At 39.9% G+C, this 20767-nt stretch overlaps 1 protein-coding gene across 5 annotated transcripts in view; it reads left to right on the top strand.

The window, feature by feature from the left end:
• The window catches only part of Best3 (bestrophin 3), a 77938-nt gene extending 58567 nt beyond the window's left edge, over window positions 1-19371 (top strand). For all 5 annotated transcript variants that reach the window (XM_087192487.1, XM_087192486.1, XM_087192485.1 and 2 more), the window contains one exon: window positions 16360-19371. In XM_087192487.1, coding sequence (XP_087048613.1) covers window positions 16360-17323 — 964 coding nt within the window. In that variant the 3' untranslated portion in view covers window positions 17324-19371. The remainder of the gene's footprint in view (window positions 1-16359) is intronic.
• The last annotated feature ends 1396 nt before the right edge of the window (window positions 19372-20767 follow it).

Below are 20767 nucleotides of genomic sequence, written 5' to 3'. Positions count from 1 at the left end.
GCATAAAAATCTTTTCTTGGATGAGTAAATTTTTTTTTTGGTACTGGGGATCGAACTCAGGTCCTTGTGCTTGCGCAGCAGGCATCGAAACCACTGAGCCAAATCCCCGGCCCAATTTTTTATTTTTGTATTGTTTATTTTTATTCTGTGAATAGTCCCAGCATATTTAATTCAGAATGAAACTTCATTATCTTTGTATATCAAGATTTCAGATTTGTAGCTACAATTCCTATGACCCAGAAATTCTAACAGCAAGGCAATAAATACCCTTCAAAAACTGAGCAAAAGGCCAGGTGTGGTGGTGCATGCCTGTAATCCCAGCACTCAGGAAGCAAGGCAGGAGGATCATAGGAAGTTCACAGCCAGGCTGGGCTGCATAGCGAGTTCAAAACCAGCCTGTACTACATGGTGAGACCCTGTCTCAAAAAAAAACAAAACAAGGGCCGGAGATTTAGCTCAGTGGTTCCGCCGCCTGCCTCGCAAGTTCAAGTTTCCAAGTTTGATGCTCTGTAACCAAAACAAAACTGAGCAAAAGTATTATCCAAGGGCACCTGAGAAATTACTCTGCCACTATTTTATCCGGCACACTATTCACCTTCACATAGAAAGGAAATTCTTTTGTTCTCAGTATTATGAAACTTTGTTCAAAATATGGCTCTGTTTTCTGAATATTTACTAGATGTGCACATCTGAAACAAAGTTATTGCTTCTCCCTTTTTTAAACTCTTTAAGTACAAATTTAAAAGTTTTTTTCCAGAGTTCTACTATGTGGTAAATTTTATGCCAGATACTAGATATAGACATGGGAAAAAAATTAATTTTTTAAATACCACATAAGCACACAGAGATAATGAGGAGACAAGTTACAATACAATGTGATTTAGTGCAGCAATAGAGAAATCCTCAGGGTCTTATGGGAACACTCAGCCTGGTGGATCAGAGAAAGGTTCTTGGAGTTGGGAGTGTAGCATTCATCTTTAATGAGGAGAGTAGAGCTGGCACACAAATGGGAGCGGGGGAATCAGTAAAGGGTATGTTCCAGGCCAGTGTGAGCAAACATGGAAGGGAATGATAAATGATATATTCAAAGGAACAATTGGATGTACAAAGAAGAGCCAAGAAATGAATCTGGAGAAGAAGGAAGGGCAGATTATGGAAGGTTTTACAGGCCGGGTGAAGGGCCTCTGCCTTGGCCCAAAACTCTTCACAGACATGGTCGCATTTTTATTTTAGATAGGTTAGCCGGGCAGCTGACTGAAAGGTGGATTGCTGATGAAAAGAGTAGAATCAGAGAGACCATTTAACAGGTTGCTGTCACTTAAGCAGGAGGGGATTAGGGACTAGGTAGCATCATGAGGGATGACAGAGAAGACATGGGGATGGCAAAGGCCTGGGGCTGGCCCAGAGGAGGGAGGCCTTGGCATCTGAGACAGAAGGAAGGAGCCCCAATTGGGTGTAGAAGGAGACAAGGGGAGATGGTGCCCATGTGGCTGGTGGAGTAGGAAGCACTATTTTTACCTCGTGCAGTCATCATCTCATCTTATTGAAAGTAAATTCTAACAAGGCTCACCTTTTTCTGCCTAATCTGAGTTGAAAAAGCTACTGTTTTAAATCTGCATTTTATTGGTGACACCCTGGAGAGTAGGTGCCCTGAGAAGAGTCTAGAAAGAAGTTTGAGCCTGATGGTTGAGGGTGAGGATCTTGCCTAGGGTGCACTGAGTAGGTGCCTGGCCTGTAAATGTCTCCTTTAGTGGAAGCTGAGCACAGGGCTTGGAAACTTCCAAACTGGAAAACCTAAGGGCAATTCACAGATGCTTTCACCCCTCCACTTAGTTCACCACACACTGACCAAGGGCATGTGCCTTGTGCTGCTTTGGAAAGTATTTCAAGGGCTTATAGACTCCAGCATATTCACCATCTAGCAGGGTGCAGACCCAGAGCAGAGCTGCCCATCCAATGCCCATCTGATCCCTGGCCCAACATCAGGTCTGTGTCCTTTCAGTAGTGTTTCTGACTCTGATATCCAGGGTGTCTCCTCACTGAACTGCGAACACCTGGGGACCCCTTACCATTGAATTCCAAAACAAAGCAGGTCCTATGTTGTAATACCTGTGGCTTTGGTCTTCCTTGCTATTTCCTTTGGCTTCAACTTGCTGTGAATATGTAGACATTTCTTAAAAGTAACAACTGAAAGAGGAGGCGAGCCCACAAAAAGAGGACACTGCTGTATTTCTGGATTACTCCATGGATTTTGCAAGGTTAACATTTTTGCTGCCATTGCCTGACCTTTGAGCCTTAAGCCAGAAGCAAGTGGGTGTGGCTGTGCCCATTGGTGACCGGAACTTAGGATGCTGCCCCCACCCTGAGCTTCCCCTCGACCACTTAGGAATGTTGTGAAGTCAAGACCAATAGGACACAGGGCAACTCCAGTTGGTGATGTATGGAAAACATAGAAGTCTAATTTAGTAAAGTTTTTGTGCCTTATATGTAGAGTTTAAACTTAGATTATGTTTATGAAAATAACAGGCTAAAGTGATGAGCATGGAGGTAGTCAGTTTTAGACTTTTGTTTGGAGGGAAGCAAGTGGAAGTGGCTAACAAGGATTGAAAGTAAAACTTGAAGGTGCAATAATGAAAAAAAATAAAAATAAACCTGCATTTTATACACTCCAACACCAAATCAGTCTGAAGTTCCATCTCATCTCCCAATGTTGTAAAAATCAACTTTAGAATCAACTGATTGCATGAAAAAAGGTTGTTTAAAAATATAAATGGTGCCAGGGATTTAGCTCAGTGGTTCCACCGCCTGCCTTGCAAGCACAAGGACCTGAGTTCGATCCCTGGTACCAAAAAAAAAAAAAGTAAATGGAGTGCCCAAAGTAGAAGTGCTTTTATAAATATGCCAGCCTTGACCATCTAATAGTGATAGTTACTATATAGTCATTAATCTCCTCTTAATAAACCATCCTCTGAATTAACTAAGCAGTGAAAAAAATTTTCTATTTGAACTCTTGCCCATCATCTTACCTGAAATCACTTTAGTTGAATATGTTTTGTTTGTTCTTTTGTTATTATATGGAATGCTTTCTGATAGCTGTCGTAATTAAAGTGTCTTTTTAATTAACTCACTTGGAAAACACTATTAACTAAGATTAAGAAAATACCCAAAATCAGCCAGAAGAAGAGATGTTGATAAGATGTACAATAAGAAAGCAGTCATAAGTGAAAATAGTTCTTATTGTGGCAGTAATAAATACTTAGTTTGATAAACCTAACTTTACCAAAACAAACCTCAAATGCTTAAATTTAACAGAACATGGCTGAAAAACAGAAAGAAAAAATGATCCAGACCTAGTCTGCCACAGCTGGGTTGAGGAAAAAGGTAGAATGCTTGTCTTACGGCTTCATGAGTCACTTCAAAATTTTTTCTATTTTTTATTTACTTGAGATTACCAATGTTTAAGACACTGAGAAATATGGGCCAGGGATTTAGCTCACTGGTGCTGCCGCCTCCCTCTCAAGTGCAAGGTCCTGAGTTCAATCCCCAGTACCAAAAAAAAAAAAGACACTGAGAAATAGAACACATGGAAATTAAAGACCTGAAGATTCATAAGTCTCTTTAGTCCTGTCTTGAAAATCAAACCTGCTAATAGTAAAGAAGCACTAATCTCTTACAGGCCCAGGAAGAACCCCAACACACTATACCTCCATAATAGCCAGACAATTCCAAGTTCTAGAGAAGGGAGGCCATGGCTGCTGACAAAATGCATCATTCAAGTGTGCCATGAGCACATGATCTAACCGTGCTGCTAATCTGAAAGCATGTTCAAATCTTAAACTAAACTGCAGTCCCTTCTAAAGTGAGTTGTTTTATTGGGCTTTTCTGCCATTATTTAAATTATATGTTGAAGGGCCAGGAATTTAGCTCAGTGGTTCTGGCACCTGCCTCGCAAGCACAAGGTCCCGAGTTCAATCTTGGGTACCAAAAAAAAAAAAATTACATGTTGAAACCTCTTCATATTTATAGTAATCTTATACAAGGGGTGCATGATGTCAAATAAGGATCCTCTTAGGAGCTTTGCAGGCTACTTTAACACCACTCCCAGCACTGAGGAGCAGAGCTGCCCCCAGCGATGAGGCAGTGAGCCACAAGGGCAGCAGTAGCACACACCTCCCCCTGCTAGAAATGAGAAGACACATAACCAAGACTCAAAATCAGACTTGCAGATCAACTAAAGCAACTCCAAAGAGAAACAAGATGGATCAATCTGTTATTCAATGACCTGGACTACCTGAACTAGCAACAAAAGAGGATCTGGAAAAAATGAAATCAGAAATAATTTCTCAGATAACAGCAGAGATTGTGCCTATAGTGCAAGAAATGATTAATAAATCTAAAGAGGACACAGATTAAAAAATAGAGGAGCTGAGGAATATGATGGAATCCCAACATAGGAAACAAATGGAATCCATAAAATAGATGCAAACAGATTTCCAGGAGATTAAAAGCTCCACTGAAAGTCTACACGGCAGAATGAGCCAATGTGAGGACAGAATTTCAGATATAGAAGATAAGACTGCAATTAGTGACCATGAAAAGAAAAATTTCTTTAAAATAGTAAGGGACTATGAGAAATCAACCCAGCAACTGCTAGACCATGCAAAGAAGAATAACATAAGACTGATTGGAGTCAATGAAGAAACAAGAGACAGTGCAGATGACATAAAAAAAACTCATCACAGAAATGATGGCAGAAAACTTCCCAAGGAGGGGAAAAGAACTTGACATACAGATAAATGAGGCATGTAGGACTCCAACTAGCCTTGATTAAAAAAAAATCTACACATAGGCATATAATAGTTAAGATTCCAGAAACCCAACAGAAGAATAAATTTCTACAAGCAGTTAGAGAAAAGAAACAAATCACATACAAAGGAAAGCCCATCAGAATCACAACAGACTTCTCAACACAAACCCTCAAGGCAAGAAGAGCTTGGAGTGATGTATTTCAAGCCCTAAAGGAAAACAACCTCCAACCTAGACTGATGTAACCTGCAAAACTATCTTTCAAAATTGATGGAGAAATAAGATACTGTCATGACAAAGAGTACGTTAGGAACTTCATGAATACCAAACCAGCACTCTGAAAAAAATTTTAGACAATATACTAGGAAAAGACAATGAGGATCACAACCCCAGGAAGCCCAGCAGAATGAATCCATTCAGCACAACAAGAAATTAAACGCAAAGGGGGAGATTCCAACAAAAAGAAAAGGTCATGACAATGATAAGTCAAAACATATCAGTTATAACCATCAATGTTAATGGTCTCAATTGATCAACCAAATGAAATAGGCTGGCAGAATGGGTCAAGAAGCAAGATCCAACAATATTCTGCATACAAGAAACTCACTGAATTCAAAAAGAAACTCATAGACTGAAAAAGGGTGGAAAACGATCCTCCATGTGACAGGAACCCGAAAAAAAGCAGGAGTAACTATCCTCTTTGCAGATCAAAGGGATTTCAAACCAACACTGATTAAGAGAGACAAAGAAGGACACTACATTCTTGTAAAGGGAACAATCCAAGAGGAAGAGATGTCAATCATAAATATCTATGGACCAAACACTAGTGTGCCCAACTATGTAAAACAAATATGGACATGAAAAATAAAATAATAACTAATACAATAGTAGTGGGGGACCTCAATACCCCACTTTCACAAATAGATCAACTAGACAAAAAATAAGCAACAAAATACTAGAACTCAATCAAACTCTTGAACAAATGAACTTAACAGATGTTTACAAAGTGTTCCACCACACAAAATCAGAATACACATTCTTTTCAGTGGCACACAGGTCGTTCTCCAAAATAGACCACATACTCACTCACAGAACATGTTTAAGGAAGTGCAAGGTAATTAAAGTTATCCTCTATATATTATCAGACCACAGTGCAATGAAATTGGAGATCAATACCAAAAGAAACTGCAAGAATTTCATAAACACATGGAAATGGAACAACACACTTCTGAATAACCAATGGGTCACAGAGAAAATTAAAGAAGAATCAGAGAGTTCCTACAATTAAATGACAATGACAATACAACATATCGGAATCTATGGGACACAATGAAAGCAATCTTATGAGTGAAATTCATAGCAGAGAATACTAGTATTGGGAAAACATAGTGAGTCCAATTAACCTGATGCTGAACCTCCAGCTTCTAGAAAAAGAAGAGGAGGACAAACCCAAAGCTCATACAAGGGAGGAAATTATAAAGATTAGAGAAGAAATCAATGCAATGCAGACTAAGAGAACAATACAAAAAAATTCGTTAAAACAAGAGTTGGTTTTTCGAAAGAATCAAAAAAATTGACAAACCCTTAGCCAACCTTATCAGAAAAAAGGAAAGAAAAGGCCCAAATCCATGCAATTAGGAATGAAAAGGGTGAAATTACAACAGACCCAGCAGAAATCCAGAGGATCATCAATACCTACTTCCAGAAACTATACGCCAATAAGATGGAAAACACAGAAGAAATGGACAGATAACTAGATACATATGAATTACCAAAGTTGAAGGAAGAAGACCTAAAAATTCTGAACAACCCAGTATCAACCAATGAAATTGAAAATGGAATTAAAAACTTATCAACTAAGAAAAGCCCAGGCCCTGATGGCTTCACTGCTGAATTTTACAAGACATTTAGAGAGGAACTGCTACCACTACTGTTTAAACTCTTCAATGAAATTGAAAGGGAAACAATACTCCCAAATTCATTCCTGGAAGCAAGCATCACCTTGATCCCCAAAGCAGAGAAAGACCCAACTGAAAAGGAGAACTATAGGCCAATCTCACTAATGAACATAGATGCAAAAATCCTTTATAAGATACTGGCAAACAGAATGCAGAAGATCATCAAGAAGATCATACACCCTGATCAAGTGGGATTCATCCCAGGGATGCAGGGATGGTTCAATATATGAAAATCAATCAATGTAATACACTATATCAATAGAGCCAAGGACAAAAGCCATATGATTATCTCCATAGATGCAGAAAAAGCATTTGACAAAATCCAACATGCATTTATGATAAAAACCCTACAAAAATTGGAATAGATGATCTCTACCTCAAACTGATAGACGCCATCTATGAAAAACCAACAGCCAATATCATACTAAATGGTCAAAAATTGAAATCCTTCACACTAAAATCAGGAACAAGACAAGGATGTCCACTATCACCACTCTTGTTCAATATAGTTCTGGAAACATTAGCCACGGCAATTAGACAAGAGAAAGAAATAAAAGGAATAAAGATAGGTAATGAAGAAGTCAAATTGTCATTATTTGCAGATGACATGATACTCTCTATAGAAGACCCCAGGAACTCTACCGAAAGTCTTCTAGACTTAATAACCAAATTCAGTCAAGTAGCTGGTTACAAGGTCAACACACAAAAATCAATAGCTTTCCTCTACACAAATGACAGACTCACTGAGAGAGAAATAGGGCAAATAATTCCTTTCACAATAGCATCCAAGAAACTGAAATACCTAGGAATCAACCTAAAGAAAGAAATCAAAGACCTGTTCTCTGAAAACTATGGCACTCTGAAAAGAGAGATTGAAGATGATATCAGAAAATGGACAGACATCCCCTGCTCCTGGGTAGGAAGGATTAATATAGTGAAAATGGCCATACTTCCAAAACTGCTATATAGATTTAATGCAATTCCAATTGAGATCCCAGCAGCAGACTTCACAGACCTTGAGAAAACAATCCAAAAATTCATTTGAAACAAGAAGAGACCCAGAATATCAAAAGCAATTCTAGGTAACAGAGACATGGCAGGGGGTATCACAATCCCCAACCTGAAACTCTACTACAAAGCTACTGTGAAAAAAACAGCATGGTACTGGCAAAGAAACAGACCTGAGGACCAGTGGAACAGATTAGAAGATGCAGAAACAATGCCAGACACATTCAGCCATCTCATCTTCAATAAAGGAGTCAAACACTTCACTGGAGGAAAGATAGCCTCTTAAATAAATGGTGCTGGAAAAATTGGGCTTCAACTTGCCAAAGATTAAAACTAGACCTATATCTCTCACCATGCACTAAACTAAAATCAAAATGGATTAAAGATCTAAATATTAAAATAGAAACTCTGAACCAGTTAGAACAGAGGTTAGGTAGAACTCTTGAAGACATCAGCGTAGGAAAAGATTTTATGGACAAAACCTCAGTTGCCCGTGCACTAGCATAAACAATCAACAAGTGGGATCTCTTCTTATTAAAAGACTTCTGCACAGCAAGAGAAACCACCAGCAGTGTGAAGAGACAACCCACAATGTGGGAAAAAATCTTCACCTGCTCTTCCTCAGACAAAAGTCTACTATCTCAACTCTATAAAGAACTTAAAAAGATCAGACCTCCCAAATTTAAAGACCCAATCCAAAAATGGGCATCTGAAATGAACAGACATTTCTCTGACAAAGAAGTAGAAATAGCAAATAAATACAAGAAAAAATGTTCAACATCACTGGTCATTCGAGAGATGCAAATGAAAACAATGCTGAGATTCCACCTCACTCCAGAAAGAATGGCTGCTATCATGAAATCAATCAACAACACATGCTGGCGGGGCTGTGGGGAAAGAGGAACACTGCTCCACTGCTGGTGGGAGTGTAGACTGGTGCAAGCACTGTGGAAATCAGTATGGAGATACCTCAAAGAACTAGGACTGGAAGTCTCATTTGACCCCGCTATTCCAGTGCTGGGGATCTTCCCCAAAGAACTAAAAGAATCATACCACTGTGATATATGTGCGCCCATGTTCATAGCAGCACAGTTTGTGATAGCTAAAACTTGGAAACAGCCCAAATCCCCATCAACTGGAGACTGGATCAAGAAAATGTAGGTTTTTTATAAAATGGAGTACTACTCAGCCATAAAAAATGAGAAATTAGAGACATTTATAGCTAAGTGGATGCACATTGAGGCAATACTCTTAAGTGAAATAAATAGGACACACATGTATAAATACCAAATAGTTTCTCTGGTGTGAGAAACTGAAAGTGTAAATAAGGACTAAATGTATAATAGGTAATGTGAAATAGAAAGAAAAGGGGCAAAGGGGAAGGAAGTGGGAGGGCTAGGGGAAAGGATAGAAGGGAATGGGATTCATATAAGAAAATGAAAAAATGGAAACAAAATCTTTGTAAATAGGGATGGAGGGGTTGAAGGGAGGGCAGGGGAATGGGGAAAAAATAAGAACCAAGAGAGATTATGTATTCTTATTTATTTATTTATTTATTTTTTGTAACGGGGATCAAACTCGGGTCCTTGTGTTTGCGGGGCAGGTGGCAGAACCACTGAGCTAAATTCCCGGCTTCTAATTTATTTTTTAAATTTAAAAAAAAGGATCCACTTAGTAAAGAGGAGAAATATTCAAATTTTTCTAAGAGTTTCTTCTACCCTCTTTCCCTGAAAATAAGACCTAGCTAGAAAATAAATAGCCTTGAAAACTAGAAATTGTAAATGTCGCCCCCAATCATCGTATCCTTCCCTTAACTGTCATCACTATTCTCTTGCTTGGTGGCTACTATGTAAGGCAGGTAAGGCAAAAATAGGCTGATTGGGGCTGCATTTTTGATCTCTAGTTTTCAAGGCTGATTCCTGGTAGGTCTATTTGGGAAGAAGGAGGAGAAGAGTCAAAAAATTTATTTAAGACTCATCTGGTACTGTGAAACTATAATCACTTGGTTGGAAATGGTGGCTTTTATTTACCTTTTTCTATTCCAAAACTTCTAAGCATATAGATCAATAATACAATTAGTTTTTGTAGTTATACATATATATACTCAATGTGCACAAAGCATTTAGGATTGCATAGTAGGTGATATTAGTTAAACTATATGAAGATACGTATTGTAGCAAGCAAAGACCTTAAAATTTGATTAAATATACTTCCAGATTGACACTTTTTTCAAAAATTCTCTTGGCCAACTATACTCAAGTAGTTTAGCATTATAATAGAAGACATAGTCCAATACATAGTCTTGTATGCTTATGTTATATACTACTGAAAATATATCCAGTTCTGAATCACTAACTTCAGTAAAAGTGTATTCTTGGAACATTGATTTTTTTCTCTTAATGTTGCAGAAAGGAAAGGGACACAAAACCTCACAAGGAAATGACTGCATTAAGTACATAATTTTAAAATGTAAAGATTCATTAAAATGTCAGTATAGGGTCATCAATGGTCCTCCATTTTCACCTTTTGTATACATGGCTTAATTTCCCTTTCTCACAAAACTCTTATAGAATACAATATTAATCAGGTGAGGGTTACGTGAACCTCCACTTTTGACTTTTGGCTCTTTGTGTCAAACAGCGGAGGCCAGCACAGAATAACCAAGGTGACAGCATGAAGACAGATACGCCTCCTTAAAGGTGCAATAGTCCTCTTCTTAAGTCAGATTTGCCGTAATCCTTGGTCTAAACTTTGATCGGCAACAGAGAGGTGATGGGAAGGTCACCAGCTCTACACACAGCTTTCTGGCCTAAGTAGAGCTCCCAGGTTGCTTCGCTAGCTTAAAATTGTCTACCAGAAATGGAGCAGGGGGAGGCTGGGAGGATACAATTTCTGTCCCCTGGATTTTCTCATATCTCTCAGCCCCATTCTTACCAGCTCAGCATGAGGGTTACTTTGCCCATTTATAAATCCTTGGCTACAATTTTGACAGTGATTCTGCAGCGCAGAAGGTTAAAAATAACAATGTTCACCTCTAATGGGTTTGAAAAGTACATTTTGTTTTGCAAGTCTCTGCCTTGATAGATTCTCAGGAAAATTATTGGCTTCCTCCAAGGTAGTCCCCCAACACTGAGTACACTAGCAATTTTAAAATAAGATATCTGATGCGAGATAGTATTAAATATCATTTTCATAAATTCCTCATTTCAGTTCTTAAAATGACCTGTTATCATTTCGATTTAAATTGTCAAAACACAGCTTCAAAAGTGGAACAGAAAAAGAAAAGCCAGCATCCAGTTTTCTCTTTCAGTCTTTTTGAAGCTCTATGTTTACCTAATCATACTAGTCAAAATGGGGCTGTTTTGCAAAAAGCTTGCTTTTAAAAAGATCCATAAAATCCTTCAAATCATCAAGGCTATGTGGTCTTTCCATATCAGACATGCCCCTCAAACTGTGGAATCTTGCTGACATCTTCAACATCTGGTCTCCTGTCTCCCTTGTCCTGGCAACATGGGGGGCAAAGCATTCTGCACCCTGGGCAGCCCAGAGATCTCTGCTGCTCCTGCCCTTCCATGTCTGTTCTTTGCAAGGGAGGCTGATGGTTTTGTAGGTGCTCCATGAATGTTTTGAAATCTTGGGGTTTTGTTTTTTTACATTAGGACTGAAAATAATCCAGATGTTTATCTGCCCTGAAGAAATAATTCAGGCTCTCTTTTCTTTTAGACTCAATTATAAACAATAAGCTTAAGCAATAGCCTTTCTTTCTTCTTCTTCTACCCTTCTACTCCCTTCCAAAAATAGCCCAACATCTAGGAAATCTTTCTCATTCCCATGTGTCCTGTATTTCTGTATTGATGATTTATATTATGCAATAAGTGTATACAGTTGGGTTGGTAATTTCTGGCAGTGGCATAAAAAAATACCAGTATTGAGGGACAAGGTGAGGTCAGGATAGTCCCGTCTCCATATTCCCACCATCTAGTCAGCCATATCTTCCTTCCTTCCAATAACCCAGATTCTGCCAGCACTCTTCTCTGTTCCCCCCATATCCTACTCTTAGCAGTAAATGAATGCTAAGTCATCCTTTCTAAGGTTTTAACTATTTGGTGACAGCTCCGAGGTGACTTTTTTTTTTTTTTTTGGTACTGGGGATCGAACTCAGGTCCTTGGCCTTGTGCAGCAGGCGGCAAAACCACTGAGCTAAATCCCTGGCCCTCCAAGGTCACATTTTTTGAGGCAGGCACTGGAACCACTGAGCTAAATCCCCAGCCCTTCCAAGGTCACATTTTTAAAGGAGACTCTTAAGGGGAAAAAGGCAGTGACCCTTAGGTAGACACTGTCATTCCCTCCAACCAGAGAAGTCAATCATGGTTTGGAAACCATTTCTGAAACTTTGCCAGTCATTGACAGAGTCCTTGTTCTATCTTCAACTCTTGAGAGCTTTTCTGCATGTATGATCCCTTTTGAGTTCCCAAACAACCCGGAAAGCAATAAAGTATCACTATCACTAGTTTACGAAGAGCATTGCTAAGTCACAGAGAGGTTATGTGAGTCTCCCAAGGTCACACAACTAGTGTCAGCCTGAGCAGCAGCAATCCTAGCTCAGCAGGCTCTCACAATGAATCACTTGTCCCACATCAGAGACAGCTCTCCAATTCCATCTCCAGAAACTGATGGCTGGGTAGCACTTTCCATGAGTGTCCTCCATTCTCTAATTACCTGTCTAGCTCAGTCCAAATGAGTTTTAAAATACAAAACCTCACTTTTTCAGCTGACCATCTCTAATATTTAGCAATATAATGAGAGTGCTTATGTTGTGTCATATAGTGTTTCTGCTAGAACTGCTTAAGTGACATTTTGGGTCTTATAATTATTCTAACTTTATACTAAGAATACATTTTTAAAATCAGAAAAGGAGGAACAGAAAGCATAAAAGGACCTAAAAGGCACACCAAAGCCACCCAGTTAGGAAATGAAGACTTTTTAAATGTATTCTATTCTCTGTGCTCTAAGGTTTAAACCATTTTGTTCTTAAACCACAATTTCCCCCAGAGTGAGAACAGTCATGCTGAAAACCATGACTTTTAGAGAAGGAAGGTGGCAGACATTGTGCATTAGCAATGAAATTTTCAATGGAAGCACTTTTCATGGAAGAAAGGTCATTCAGCCCATCATGCTGATGAATTCCACTATTGCTCCCCCATGGAATAAAAACCTGGAGGACACCACTCATCGTTTCATCATGAAATGCACAAAAAACAAAATGTTCTTCAAACGACCCATTTCAGGCTAAGGTGGGAAAGTTTATATTTCTTACCCTAAGCATCCATCAGTGTTGCTTTTCATGTAGCCATTCCAGCTTGGGCTCTACTACCAGACCAGGCAACCCTGGCTATTCCCACTATTGTCCAAGACAATCCATAGCTGCACAGTACCTCTGCAGTGAAGTTCAAATCCCTCTACGCAGGACAGGACTCTTTATAACACACTCCAAAATAGCTTGCTAGCCTGTGCCTAACACTATCCTGTATGTTTATACCACCTCAAGTGTTCCTATTCCTCACAAGCATTCTAATTCCTGCTGCCTTATTTGCTCAAGTCACTTCTTCCACCTGAAATGTTCTGTCCCTTCTCCACCTGTCCAACTCTCAGTGTCAAGGGCAGCTCAAAAACTTAATTTGTCTCAAAGGTATGTGTGTGTGTGTGTGTGTGTGTGTGTGTGTATGTTCTTGCTCCTTTTAAATTATAAATAATGTTCCTACTGCAACAAATTGTTCATGATAAATGTTCCATAAATTTGCTGGTGAATAAGCAGATAAATCTCTTGAGTCTACATGTGGCAGAAGGTGCATTAGGGTCTTTGACAGATCAACCCAATGTCAGTCAGTAGAACATTAGCAAAAGCACTAATCCTTTTGCAGTTTCTTCACTAAACATGTCCGTTTTTCTCTATTCTGTGACTCAGTGGCTTATTCCTGTCACTATATTGAATGTATGTATCCACTACACCTGTGCATAGTTTGCAAGGTTTTTCCTTTTGAATCACAAGGGTTTTGTTTTGTTTTGTTTTTGCTACAAAATTTTGAAGTACAAAAAAACACAAACTTTTTTCCCTAGAAGACTGTATCATTCTTATGAGGTTATGTGCTTTAGAAGTAGTTAAGGAATTCAAATAAATAGTCAAGATCCCAAATGGAGGACAGATGCTGGTCCTATAAAGAGAAATTGCCAGGTCGACCTCAAGTCCCAGAGCACATCCAGTGTGGCAGTCTTAGTGACCAACTATGCTTGTGTGCACCCCAGCTAAACAGATTCCTGTGAAGTATGACTGGAATCTGACCTAATGAAATCCAGTAAGCAGGGTCACCCAGGCCACTGAAGCATGAGTCTGCATTTCCAAGTCCATGTAACAGAAGCCGCACCTTGCACAGCAGGGGGCAGGTCAGAAGGCTATGTGGTAGCCAAGGGCACAGCTGGGGCTTCAGAATAACAGCACAAGGGTGTAATGGAACCCCTTCCTGGGACATGTAGCCAGTTAATCATCTTGGTCGTCCATCTCTTATTCATAAACACCAGGAACACATTTTCTTTGGCTACTCCCTTTGCCCTTTCAGGTTACACATGCAATTTACTGCACCAACTCTTCCCTTTATGTCACATAAAATGCTCCTGGCATGAAGTGTCTTGTCACCATGTATATCAATACCAATGCTGGACTGGGTTAGTGTGATTACGGGTGCTCCCACAGCCAGCATGAGCATTTGTTGTTTAAGGGCAAGGCTTTAAGGAGTTCTCCAAACCCCATTAAGACTCTAAGTCCTCAGGAATGTGAGACAACCATGTAATCTGAGGCAAGAGCAGACCTTACTACCAACCAGTCTTATGGCTATCTGAGTTACTCGTTTTATTTCAGCCTTAAGGAGATTTAAAATAGTAAGATTATTTGTTTTAATTTTTAAATGTTAAAATTAATAGGAAATTTTTAGCCACAGCAAATGCATCAGACTTACTCACAAGGGAGCCCAAGCACAATGTGGTTCTCTTTCCTTAACTCACTGAACAGACAGAAAGGCAAAGCATTCACCAGAAATCACCTCTGCGAAAAGACAATAGTTTTACTTATCAGTCTGCCCTGGGCTTTAGCTCATCTCTTGACACCTGTGTGGCAGGCTTTTATCACAGGAGTAAAGACCAAAGGCTCTGGAATTGGTCTTGGAGTTTGGCCCTCACTGGCTGCTTAAGCCTAATGGATCTCTCTGGGACTCAGTTTCCTTCTCTGTAAAGTATGAATAATAATAAAAATACCAACTCACACAATTGTTGTGAGAACTAAATGAACATTAGCTGTTATTTGCGCTCTTTTAAAATTTAGCTATGATCCATTGTTTTGGGGGGAGAAGGGAATTATGGATACTGGGGGAACAGGATCTCATTTTAACTGTAATAAGGGAGAAAGATCATATATTGTATACAGTATACATGTTTTAATGTTCAAGTCTCCAGATCAGTGAGTCTCAAAGACCCACTTAGAGAAGAATCCTTAAGGTCAAAACTATTTTCATATTAATACCAAGCTGTTATTTGCCTCTTCTCTTTTCCCTTTAGCCACCACTTCACTTTCCAAGGTTGCAGTTATGCACAATCAAACACACTCCTAAACTATTTTTTCTTTATAATCCAAAAATATTAAATAAAAGTTTCTAGAAATAAATAATTCATTGCAATTAAATTGCATTCCATTCTGAAGAGTGAATGAAATCTCAAACTATCCTGCTCCATCTTACCTAGAACATGAAGCATCCCTTTGTCTAGTGTATCTGCACTGTCTGCCCTCCAGGCACTTAATAGACAACTCAGTTATCAGACTGACTGTCACAGCGTCACAGTACTTGTATTCAAGTAACCTTTATTCTGCTTAATAATAACTCCAGAGCACAGGAGTAGTAATGGGGACAATGCACATATGTCAAAGGGAGCTGTAAAGTGCTTCCTATGCTGAAATTGTGAAGATCTACAATATGAGTGACTCTTCTACCCATGAAATTGTGGAGAAGGAAAAGAAATTCATGCTAGTTTTGCTGTCACAACTCAAACTACAAAAGTTACAGTCAGTGTGTGACAAACAAGATAGAAAACCCCTTATGGTTTCGCACCATCTGTAGTTTCAGGCACCTACTGAGTGTCTTGGAATGTCTGTCCCACAGATAAGGGATGACTCACACACAGGAGAATGTTCCAGAAGCTACCAGATATGCAATGACATCATCATTAACCATTAATGCAATGTGTACGTATACATTCTTGTGTTTTAAAATTCCTGTTATAATTACAAATGTAGGAAATGATAGAAAATACTCACATTAATAGATGTCTTTGAGGTACACGATAATTTTTAAGAGTTTAAAAGGATCTTGAAACCAAAAAGCTTGAAAATCCCTACTGAACTATGTTGAGTTAAATCCCCCTGCCTCCCTTTCAAAATCTGTAAAGCAAAAACAGCAAATTCATTTCTTGACTTTGAGACTCTGCCCCCAGAGTCAGGCCCCCAAGGCTACCATTCCTGTCTTTTTGTCATTGTGTGTTTCAGGATGTCTGAGTCTGACTTCCCCAGTGAGGAGTGGATGTGGGACTTTCAGAAGCATGGCCATCGGCACTCTATGATAAGAAAAGTCAAGAGGTTCTTGAGTACCCACGAGCACCCCACTAGCCCCAGGAGAAGCTTCAGGAGGCAGGCCAGCGACAGCTCCATGCTCTTCCCCATCAGACCAACTCAGGATCTGCTGCATGTGCCCTCTAGAAGCCCTCACAGAGCCTCACATATCCAGCAGCAATCGCACTCCCTCGAGGGCGGCCTCAAGCTTCATTCCAGCATGGGAGAACTGTCCACAATCAGGGAGACCAGCAGGACAAGCACCCTCCAGAGCCTAACCCCACAGTGCAGTGTGAGGGCCTCCCCCACCAAAATGCCTCAGGTCCCCGAGGTATTGATCACAGCAGCTGAAGTGCCAGCGCTCTCATCAGATGGCCATCACCACAATTCCACTACTTCCATCACTAGCTTTGAGTTTACTGGAGTTCAGCCAAGCAGGACGGAGCAGCAGGAAGACCCGGTAGGATCACTCCTTTCCCCCTCAGAGGAGGGGCCACCTCCTGGGAGCCCTACTCTCCAGACTGCTTCAGCCTGTACTGAGACAAATAAGTTCAAGTTTGAGGAAGACCCAGATGATGACAGGTTCCTGAAAAGGTGGAGCCTCCCAGAGTTTCAGGAGTCCAGCCACACCTCCCTAGGAAATCTAAGTCCAGATCCCATGAGCCCTGGGCAGCCTCTCTTTCTTGAAACGTGGATATCCTCAGAGCCCAGTGCAGTCAGCAATGGGGCTGGCTCTCGGGTCTCTCCTGAGATGCTGTACTTAATGGAAAACCTAGATGCCAAGGAGACAGACATCATAGACTTTAGCAATGAGGAAACGGAGGAATCCCCCAAAGGAATGCCACAAAGCTCTGGGACCTGTTCTAGCCCAGATTTCATTTTGCCAAAGGCTCAGCACTAATCTCAGGACACCCCTGGGGGCTGGTTAGCTTTCTGGAAAAAAAAGGATCCCACTGTATAAGCTACTTAGAAATTCGAAGGGCATTATGATCTTGACTTTTTGTAAATTTGAAAAATCAGACACGTTCACATCATCCATAATAATGTGGCTTTCATGGAAGTTATACAAACCACAGTAAATTATTTTAACTAGATAAGAAATCTTATATAAATAAGTCTGACTTGTAAATTCATAGATTATTAGGCATGGAAAAGGCCTTATAGATCAAATCTAATCCCCTAGACACAAAAGCCCAAACACAAGGATTCTCTCTTTCTTTCCTTTTTTACTTTACTTTTTCCTTTCTTCAACTATAAAGACAAAAGATAGATAACACAATGCCCCAAAGACCCTTTTCTCTTACAATTCTTTGAGGCTTTCTAACCATCTCATGATCTTTCTATAACTATTATTATCATCATTTTCTAACTCATGCTTCATCAGCATCAGAAAGCTCCATTTATTTTCAATTGCCCTTTCACTTTCCAGTCTTCATTTTTCTCTCTTCCATCTTTATTTGCTCATGTTCTCCTCCCTGTTCTCACCAGTCTTGCTTCTCTAGTTACTACAATCTGTCTCACCTTCTAGGTTATGTTTTCTCTTGCCAACTCTGTTGCTTGCTTCTTGCTGTGGTATTCCAAATGTGAGGCACTGGCAAAGCCACCTACAGGATAACCAAACAGGTCAACAAATAGAACCTCAGACACATCCAGCCTCACAGAGGGCCAGGTTAATGGTATCTACCACTCTCTCAAAACCATTGCTGCTGCACTCTGATTCTGTTCTTGCTCTTGGACACTGGAGAAAACAGAGGCTAAGAGGATATGAAGCTTGCCTAACCAAATACTATGGAACTAAAGAATAATATGGTTCAAATCTGCTTATTTTCAACTCTTAAGCAGAATTCTCAGTTGTGTCACAACATGGGACCAGCTACTGTGCCTATCAGGTTGTTTGAAATGAAATAGGCTACAGGAGATGGGGTCCAGCCCTGCATAATGGGGACTGGGTTTTGACTAAATCCCTCCAAGAGCTCTTAGGGTGGCTATTTGTTGTGAGCTCCTAAGTTTGTAAGGCCTTTCCTTATGAATGTGGTCTCACCATTTGCCATCTGATGAAACTTGGCTACATATGGCTTAAGAAATAAAGTAACCCTTATAAGTATCATTGATTGAGTACTCATAATGTTCCAGGCAGCAGCATACAAAATTCACAGGGATTTCACTGATCCTATAGAAATTCTATGGCAGTCATATACTAATATTGCCCTCCCTCCCTTTTTTTTTTTTTTTTTTTTTTTTGAGACAAAATCTCACTTCAGGCTGGCTTCTAATTCACTACATAGCCGGCCTTGAATTCATGATCCTCCTGCCTCAGCCTCCCAAGTGCTAGGATTACAAATAGGCACCATCATACCCAGCTTCCTTTTATTTCTATTTTTAAAATGAAGAAAAACCACATGACCAGTCTCATCTAGCTCAAGAACACACTCATAACCATTAATCTTTCTACTGCTCCAGACTGTAAGGCCCTGAATCTGCTAGTAATTTCTCCAGAATTACTCCAAGGAAACTGCACCAAAATCACAGGTTCATGATCCAGCTTTGGAGGCCTCTTGGGTCCTGCCTGCTTAAGTCTACCTTCACCTTTCATGCATTTACAGAGAAGAGTGCACTTCAAGTTTGAGCCATAGCTGTACCTTCTTTGCTTGTTTGTTTGGTACCAGGGATCGAACTCAGGACCTTGCACTTTTGAGACAGGTGCAATGCCACTGAGCTAAATCCCTGGCCCTGGAAGTGGGAGGGGAAGGGGAAAGGAAAAATTATGAGAAAAGAAAAAAATGGAAACAAAGACTGTGTAAATAGGGAAGGGTGGAGGGGGTGAAGGGCGCACAGGTAATGGGGAAAAAATAACCAAGATACATCATGTACAGGTACAAGCACCCAATGATAAATGTAAACGTATTGTATTCCTAAAATGTACCAATAAAAGAACTTAAGCTAAATCAATCAATCAATCAATCAATCCCTGGCCCCATAGCTGTACCTTTTTCATTTTTCATGACAGCAGAAAATTGGCAGAATCCTCCTGTCCCTTACCTGACTCCTCTTGAGGTTCAGTGTCATAATTAGCCCATCTTCATAAGACGGGCTAATCTCAACAGGCCTCCCAACCTATGTGAGAGCAATGACACTTACTCTTACTAGCTTTTCTCAAAGGGCTTAAAGGAAATATTAGAAATGCTATCCACTGATGGTCAATTAGTGTTTCCTCCTAGGAAGGCACTGATATTCCCAAAACATTACACACAATAAGGCCCCAACAGCATACTTCTAAAAGTCCAGAACTCTGACCTTCTCCCAGCGTCTTTGTGCAATTTTCTTGTGTGCTGCAACTTAAATCCCTCTGATCTCTTTTCTTCAATTCTATTTATTGCTCATATTCAAGTAAGTTCCTACTTTGCTACTTTTGAAATATAATCAATTTGCATACCTAAATCTAACATAATAAATTATCTGAGAGTAGAATAATACATTTTGTGTAAGGATAAGTGAGTGTTAATTTATTTCTGCTTCTGTCCATTCCTTTTATGCACCTTTATCCAGAGAATTAATTTCCTCAATATTTCTTCAAAATTTGGAATGGCCTCCCATTTTCTCTTTGCATGGAAAACTGAATTATAATTTGTTCTATAAGCCTGTCTGGTGGAAATTAGCTATAAATTCAAGCCAGTTCAGAGCAGATGAAAAAATTCTGTACTCATTCTAAAGTGAGTTTTTACCCAGCACAAACCAAAGTTGCAAAAACAAAAGAATTTGGGCCAGGGATTTAGCTCAGTGGTTCTGCCACTTGCCCTATAAGCACCAGGACCCAAGTTCAATCCCCAGTACCCACCCCCTCAAAAAACGATTTTCTTCTCATGTGCCTGATTTTCATAACTTGCCTAGCCTACGTTTTCCTGAGCTCTGGAACTTTCTACTACATAAATGATGGTCCCGTGGCCTGGGAATTTGGTCCTTTGGTCTTGACCATTCCAATAGGCTCAGCTTTGCTCTGCATTAAGTGTAATCTACAAGCCAGAGCGTGAGGTGAGACCATGCCCTATCTGTTGCATTCTCTCCCTGCTCTCCGAAGATAACTGCCTGACACTGGGGTCCAAATTCAGTAACGTAAAGACCCACTAACTTCTTTGTTGCCCAAGAGCGTAGTGATGACTGGCTCCTGGCCAAACAAAGATGGCTGTTCTCCCCTTCTTTTATTATCCTGTCTACTTCGTGGCTAATCACTTTCACCACTCCAGGCCTGGTTTCAGCCTTGTTCAGCTAAGCTGCAGAAAACATATTTTAAATGGAACAGAGAAATGTAAAATTTTTCATTAGTAGAAAGAAAATACTTAGGGTCTGG

This window comes from Heterocephalus glaber, unplaced genomic scaffold (assembly GCF_053883595.1).
Source record: "Heterocephalus glaber isolate CG9 unplaced genomic scaffold, H.glaber_assembly_v1.0 deba00001571, whole genome shotgun sequence".
NCBI lineage: Eukaryota > Metazoa > Chordata > Mammalia > Rodentia > Bathyergidae > Heterocephalus > Heterocephalus glaber.
This window is presented reverse-complemented; position numbering and strand designations above follow the sequence as displayed.